The sequence below is a fragment of the Miscanthus floridulus genome, chromosome 5, assembly GCF_019320115.1.
Source record: "Miscanthus floridulus cultivar M001 chromosome 5, ASM1932011v1, whole genome shotgun sequence".
In the NCBI taxonomy this organism is placed as follows: domain Eukaryota; kingdom Viridiplantae; phylum Streptophyta; class Magnoliopsida; order Poales; family Poaceae; genus Miscanthus; species Miscanthus floridulus.
This window is the reverse complement of record NC_089584.1, coordinates 24790490-24798119: the sequence shown is the minus strand read 5'-3', so window position 1 is coordinate 24798119 and position 7630 is coordinate 24790490. Positions and strand designations below refer to the sequence as shown.

The 7630-nt window shown below is 39.0% G+C and overlaps 1 protein-coding gene across 5 annotated transcripts in view; it reads left to right on the top strand.

Moving 5' to 3' along the window:
* Nucleotides 1-7630, top strand: part of LOC136449705 (serine/threonine-protein kinase ATM) — an 81951-nt gene continuing 74321 nt past the window's right edge. For 2 of the 5 annotated variants that reach the window (XM_066449863.1, XM_066449862.1), the window contains exons 1-15: nucleotides 1-233; nucleotides 315-429; nucleotides 546-689; nucleotides 1572-1733; nucleotides 1811-2006; nucleotides 2357-2513; nucleotides 2617-2747; nucleotides 2820-2907; nucleotides 3093-3196; nucleotides 3876-3974; nucleotides 4876-4932; nucleotides 5219-5294; nucleotides 6274-6357; nucleotides 7047-7088; nucleotides 7216-7286. In XM_066449863.1, the coding sequence (XP_066305960.1) occupies nucleotides 156-233; nucleotides 315-429; nucleotides 546-689; nucleotides 1572-1733; nucleotides 1811-2006; nucleotides 2357-2513; nucleotides 2617-2747; nucleotides 2820-2907; nucleotides 3093-3196; nucleotides 3876-3974; nucleotides 4876-4932; nucleotides 5219-5294; nucleotides 6274-6357; nucleotides 7047-7088; nucleotides 7216-7286 (1604 nt within the window). In that variant the 5' untranslated portion in view covers nucleotides 1-155. Of the gene's footprint in view, nucleotides 234-314; nucleotides 430-545; nucleotides 690-1571; nucleotides 1734-1810; nucleotides 2007-2356; nucleotides 2514-2616; nucleotides 2748-2819; nucleotides 2908-3092; nucleotides 3197-3231; nucleotides 3272-3875; nucleotides 3975-4875; nucleotides 4933-5218; nucleotides 5295-6273; nucleotides 6358-7046; nucleotides 7089-7215; nucleotides 7287-7630 lie in introns of those variants that run through there. The other 3 variants (XM_066449864.1, XM_066449865.1, XM_066449866.1) reach the window with 3 other exon arrangements.

Sequence of the window (7630 nt, the reverse complement as noted above, 5' to 3'; positions counted from 1 at the left end):
CCCAAAAACCCCGACCACAACCTCTCGCCCCTCCTCTCTCTCTCCGCCTCCGCCTCTGTTTCCATCCATCTCTCGCCGCGCGGGTTCCCCGATGCCCTCGTCCCCCGCCGCGGTCTCCCCACCCCACCGAAACCCTAGCTCCGATTCCCATATTGATGGCGGGCGTGGCGACCGCACGCGACGTGGAGGAGGTCATCCAGAAGCTCCACTCTGATCGGGCCAGAGTCCGCGATGTGAGAACCCCTCTTCTCACTCAGAAACGAACAAGGATTGCTGCCTGCTTCCTTCCTGACCGATTCCTTCGTGTACCGCAGGAGGGGGTGAAGCTGCTGGGGACATGGCTGCAGGGTGACCGCGCTGCGTCCTTCTGCCGCCTCCTCGGCCGCAACACCGCCAGGTTCAAGCCCGGCCACGGGAACCTTACCGGCGGTCAGTTCGTGCTTTTGCCTTACCCCTCTCGCATGCATTTCCCTTACCCCTCTCACATCATCGGCTGATGGTTTCCCGATTTTGTTATTGATGGCTCTGATGCTATTTGTTTGCAGCCTCCACGTGGCCGCTCCTCGTCCTGGCCCTCATCAACTGCGTCAAGGAGGACATCTCGGGTAAGAAGCGCGGCGCCACCAAGAGCGCTGCCGCCCGGATGTTCCGCGTTGCTGTCCAGTGCGCGGAGGACGTCAAGCTATCAGGTTGGCTCTGATTCGAAGGGCTTCTCGTATTTGATCAGTCTGCTGTTGTCTTCTGTGCTATGCTATGCTGTGCTGTACTGTGATTGATTGAACTTCAACCGGCACAACTTGTGATGAGAATTTGAGATGTATGTATCTGAGTACTGTAGAGACGAGGTGACGGTTTTATATATGGTTTGTGATTTTCATTTCCCTGCAACAAAACATGGAAAGTAAGGTGGCATGCTGCTATCGTTCAAGAAGTTCAGATAAAAATTGTTTCTGGACCATGCTAGAGTGTCAGATACTCAGATGTTTTTGTTTTTACCATGTTATACATAAATTTAAGAATTGGGCAGGTTGCCAATAACATTTCATGCAATTTTCACGCAGAGAGTGCAGTATTCTTTAGACAGTGTGTCCTGTAACATTACTCATTGTGTTCTTAGTGTTCTTATTAATAGCAGATTTTGTAGTAGGTTGCTAGTTGTTAATACATTCTGATATTTATTTTGTTCACATCTGCTTGCTCATGTGAATTTTCAAATAGCATGTAACTTTAAATTGTTTTATCATCTAACAGTAGAGTTGATTTTTGCGCAAATGACAAGTGATTTTGACAGTATTGAATTCTGTATAGTATTTGATGGAGTTGCCTTGAGATGATCCAATGCATATTTTTGCTAACACTGATCATTGCCTGGTCTTATAATGGTGGTAATTTTCATAGTCTTTGGCATCTGTTGGGTTTGTGTGATAGAGCATTCTGGTATATATTCCCACTTTCTAGCAATATGTTTCTTTTTTACCCAGATGCCTGATGTGTGCACAATCAGTTTTTCAGTTGCTTTGAAGTGAAATATACTCTGCTTGGCATTACAGAAGTGGTACCTGTCTTTGCAGGGCATTCGCTACTTTTGTTCTCAGTTGCTAAGCAACTTTTCATTCATATATGGGAGGTCATAAAAGATGGCCCCAGCTTTCAGTTAGAGTACAGCATAATTCTTAGACAGCTTCTAAATGTGAAGGAGTACCGCTATCAGATGAAACCTCGAATATATAGCAGTGAGTTTTGTTATCAGAGGTGCTGTATTATCATATTGTAGCACCCATTTATTTATATTTTCATGCATTATCCTCAGATTTTGTATCACTCTACATGAAGAAGGTTGCTACTGGTTTTGATGCAAAATTCAGCAATCAGGCGAGCTCCAAGGATGAATCCTTCCGCTGTACATTGACACTTCACGTTCTACTTGAAAACCCACCGGGTGATTACCCCGATATTATGCGGGAGGAGGTTCTTAACGGATTTAGTGCAATCTTCTTACATATTAGGCAAGTAGTGTGGCCCATGTTCTTTTGTCTCTTTTAGATCCCTTGACTTTATTGTCTCCTTTTAACTTCACTCAGTTGTGAATTCCCATCTCTGTCGAAAGTAGGTTTTTGTTTTAGAACGGGTGCAGTCTAACTTTTAGAACTTTGGCCACCATTTTATTTAAAATCATTTAGATTTGCCAATGAGATTTAGATTAACAACTTCATCATAAAAAGTTATTTAAATTATAATATTTTATTTAAGTTCCTTATATATCTAGAAAGGTTATAGTCAAAGATGTGTATTGGAGACTGGTCATCTAATGGCAAATAATCCGACATGGATTGATAAATTGATTCTGTGAAATCAGGGAGGAGGGAAAGCTGACTCGCAAACTTATGGAATGCATTAACACCTTTTTACTAAAGGATGGGCCAAACCTGGGATACAAATCTGTGAAGATCCATAATGCAGTTCAAGAGTTTATATTCCGTTGTTGGCTGGCAACTCATGATCAGGCCTTGAAGGTTCTGGTGACCTGACTGGCAGTTTTGTAACTTTATTTCTTTGTTTTTACAAAAACCGCATTGCATTTTCTGCTTCATCTTTGAAAGCCATTTTTGCTTTCAGAGTTTGTTCATAACCTATGCGAAAGTTCAGCTGAAGATTGCCAGGAATTTTCCAGAGATTTTGGAAAAACTTGTTGACGTCATCATTAAGGAACTAGACAAAAATGTTAACACCGGACCTGGTGTTCTATGGTAATGCAACTGTTGTTATTTAAAGTATTTTATGTTTTTGAGTTCTTAATTGATGAAATTCAATTACTGCAGGTGTGAGGCACCACGAGATGAGAAAGCTGTGTCCTTAAGGTGCTTCCAAGAGGAATGGATGGATCTCTCTGCTACTGTTTTTTATCTGGTATTTGGATCCACCACCCAACTCACCCGCATATTACACAGCACCCCCCCCCCCTCCCCCGCAACCCCCCAAAAAAAGTCGGCACAGCCAGTCAGCCATGCAAGTGCTCACTAATTAGATTTGCAGATCTTTTACTCAATACAATATATCCTTGCTCGGTTACAAATAACTTTACAAACATTTAGGCCTGCAGATGCACAACGAAGAGAGCAAACAGGGAGAAAAGGCTGAAGACAGAACATATTATGAACCTTATCGTTGATGGCCTTTTTAGAGGATCTTTGTTTTGGTAAGTTAATTATACATCATGCACACCCTTTCAACTGGAAACTGGTCATCTATGACAACTCTACACTTGTCCCAGGTTTGAAACCCCCTTCTGAGTTATGACTGATAAGTACATTGACCCAAGAGTCACCTGTTATTAATCTGTATCCTGTTTCCTGTACTTCTCCATGCCTTTAAATGTTGCTTCCTAGTTTGTGTGGTGACTGGTGACTATAACTTCTTCTGACTAGAGTGTGCAGTTTTCTCACATGTATCTGTATAAGCCAAATGCAATGTTACTCCCTCTGGAAGCTCATGCCAGTCTATTAAAAAAAAATCTTCCGTCTTTTGTAAAGTCTTAATATTTCCATGTGTTACTGCCCGAACCCCCCTGACCTAAATCTTGGGCGCTATTATGCTCTAATACATGTTAGGAGCCTGATATTCGGTATTTGGGGTATCTTTCATCGTCCCATTTACACCCTTGCATCTAATCTGCTGTCTCTTAGTCGGTCCATTTCTTCTATTATTACTTTGATTCGGTGACCCCACAATTGATAACCTTGCTGTTACATTGAAATTTTATCTAGTAGAACTTATTATCAATAACATTCTTGGTGCAGAAGTAGTGAGAGTTCACGACTCTTCCATTTTATGCACATGTTATTAGCTTCTCTTTACATATATCTTTTCTCCCACAGGAGCGGTTCCGTTTGTTTTCTGATTCACAAGTATGGATATCGTATGGACAAATCTTTGCTAATTAGTTGGTTTGAAGCAAGTTGCAAAGCTTTGAGAAGGTAGTTCTACTTTCATAGTTTTTTTTATGTGATGATATCCCAAAGCTGGTAAGTTGAATGCCTACTTTGTTCCCGCTGTCTGATGTCTCCTTGTCAAGTACTTCTGTTATTACATTTTGTGGTTTTGAGAAATATAGTGTACACAATACGCATTTAGCTTGTGTCCCTTATTTATGTTCAATAACCATTTGTACCTCAACTTTTGGAATACATAGTTAATTGCTGGTCATATGGCAATAAGGTAAAGCAAATCACATGGTGGATATCAGTACTACAATGGTAGAGAGAAAAATATATCAACATATAGTTATATAAATGAGGTTTATATACATTGAAGCATGTGCATGCTATTTTTCTTCTCTATTATAAAGTGGGAGGAATGATTATGCTTGCGACCTTGCATTACTTCTCCTGCTCAACACAGATGAAACATGCTAACTGAACCAACATTTCTAAATTTGAAACTAAAGAATGAATAACATTAGATGTCTCTAAAATTCGAACTTTTACATGTTTTCATTTATTACCTCTGCCTCTGTCCGCTAATATAAGGACTTGGGTTCAAATTTTGTCCGCAAGCGCAAATATAAGGATTTTCCGAGTGTCTATTCAAGAGCTAGCCAATCACAATCAGACCTGACCATAAATTGACCCGGGTGCTTTAATGAGGGGCATGAAGACTTTCCCTACCTGCCTCCCCCCCCCCTTCCCTCAAAAATCGCAGAAGTTCGAGGTCCTTATATTTGTTATTCAGGGGATGGGGTGGGGGGTGGTAGGTTCCTAGAAGTTGCTCATTTTACTCGTTTTCTTTCTTTATGGTGAAAAGTTCTCTATGATTTGGCTTGTAGTACTTCTGTGATGCAATATATATGATTCATTGACTGCTACTATATTCACACAGTATCTTGAGCCATGCAAATGCCATACGATTTCAGGATTCTCTACTCTGGCTTCTCAGGTTTGTTTGGTTCTACCAGTACTACATTTTGCCCCTTCTATTGTTTTCTTTCTTCTCTCTCTGGGGTGGGTAGGGGTGTGGTGGTGGTGTTTATTTATGGCTTATAGCATCTGATACCATTGTATGTTGTTCAATGGACATGGTTATCACAATTTACTGTTTATTTGAAGTGTAAATGCCCACCAAGTAAAATGATATGGAGCTAACAATTACCCACTGCTGCAATTTTTTTTTTACTTTTTTGTCCTATCAATAATAGTTGCTAACTTGTCATTGTTCTTAACAGGACATTCATGGAGTTCTCCACAGTGCTCATGTTTAACACTAGGGAGAAAGTACAATTTTGTTTAACAAAAGGCGAGGTTAAGTTTTCGAATCCATATTTTTATTTTCAAGAACTTCCGGCTATTTTCTGCTTACCTTATTTTCTTGAAGTAAACCATTAATCAACTGGCTTCAGGATACAGAAGATCTGTATCTGTGTTATGCCCTCCCTTAATGACTTAATAAAATTACTATATGCACGCCGTAGAAAAGTTTGGGCCCATTTTTTTTTACATTTTGTGAATTTCCAGAAAGATTGAGAGCATTTAGAAATTGCGAAAGTGGTAATTTTCTGGGAATACCCTTCAAGTGATAACACAACTGCACACAACTTTATGAGGTTGATGTGGCATTTGCCCATTGTGAAGTTTTATTTTATTTTATATCTAGATGTGTAGTGAAAACTTCCAACTATCCGATCTCGAAAGGACCAATGATTATATTAGAGGTGCTACTTTTGAAGTTTAAGTGATTGTCTGATACATTTTGAGTCACATGCACCAACCAGCTCACACACACTACAGCTATCTATGTATCCCATTGCCTTTGATTCTAGATCTAGCTAAAAGAAAGATTTTGGTTGCTTGGCACCACACCTTCCAGAATATGGAGAATTTTGAAGGAACCTATTATTCTTGGACAGTCAACAGACATAACTTTAGTCTGTATATACATGTCATGAATGGGGCTAGTCCTTTATTATATAACACTGCTTTCCAACAGCTTCATTTTAAATTTTGGACAACCATAGTGGCTCTAGTTTAACATAATTACTCATAGAAACAACTTGTTTCCTGCTCTTCTTTGACTGTTTTCTATATTTTGGGTGCACTCAGTATTCCAGCCACATCAAGCAGTACTGAGCAGGCTGTTTGCTTATAGTTTTCAGCATGTCGAATCATGACATTATGTTTTATGACACCTCAATTCTTTTCCCAACCAAATCTTGCCATTTTTGTAATCCATTGTGAACTTAAAGTTGATGATGTCGTCCAATAAGTTACCTGTTTATTGCAGATGTCAATTGTTGAAGATTGTTGGCAAGCCGTATGGAATTCCCTTGTTCACGCACTTCCATTGTTAAGCAGCATAGATCTAGTTGTGAGCACCAATAAACTACACTATATGACCTTTTTCGTATATTGATGCATTGCTTTTTTTTCTGGTGTATCATTACTTGTTCTAATGAAATGGTATCCAACTATTTGTTGGATAGTGTTTCTTGAATAATAATGAAACACTTATAAATTAAACTGGCCATTAAACAAAAGAGTTATCGTGCTGTATTTACATCTTCCAGTATCCACATTTTTCAGGATTTTAGTCTCTCAAATGAAATGATGTCTTTGCCAGTTATTCTGTACTAATTGCTTATGTTATGCTTATAGTGTCTTATGAACTAGTGAAATATCACAATAATTGCTATAATACAATTAATTTTTTCACTGGATCTGTGTTTTATAGATTGGAATTCAGAATTTTATTCAACTTTATTCTGAAAATTTGGCAACACTTTTCACTGTAAACTTCATCTGGAGCTGCGATCTCAACCTGATTTATCTATGTCCCATCATATTGTTTTTTTGGAAGGACAAGTCAGGACCGCAATTGTTATCTTAGTACCTTAATCATTTTATCTTCTTATAAGTGCTTATTTGACATGACATTTGACAAGTTAGATGATTTGAAAACTGTTTATATACCATCTTGCAAACATAATTCTTAACTCATTACATTATGTGGCACCTATCTAGTACCCTTTGATTGTGTAACAGTGTGCACTTTTGTAGGCTGATTCAGCTCTGATTTTGCTGGGTGGAATGATTGTGCGGGTGAGCTTCCCACCCTCAGTTTAGTCAGTTGCCAACTTATCATCCAGGATGAGCTCTAACTATTCCTGCGAGTAACTTATAGCTACCACTAGGTGTTTCTAATGTTTTCTTTTTTCTCTTCTTCCAGAACCAAGTTCATACACCATTTCTATCAGAAGATACATGGAACCTGCAAATATTTAAACAATTTCCATCGCCGTATGCTTTCTTCCTCTTCTTTTTGTAATTGTTGGTTTAAAAGTGACCCTGTTTCTACAATAGCTCTATTTTAGGTACTATTTTTGTTGGCACTTCCACTTCTTTTCGTACCTTCTCGTTGATTGAATTTGATGGTTCTTTTTCTTATGAAATTGGTAGGGCTGAGCCCTAATATGAGAGATAACAATAATGTTGAAATACAACAGAGTTCAATGGACAAGCCAGAGGTTCTAAACATTAATAATCTGGCAAAAATAAATTGCAGACGCAGAGAATATCTTACCATTATCTTAGGATGATCACTTATACATTTGCCCATTGTTAATGTTTATATGTACTAGGTC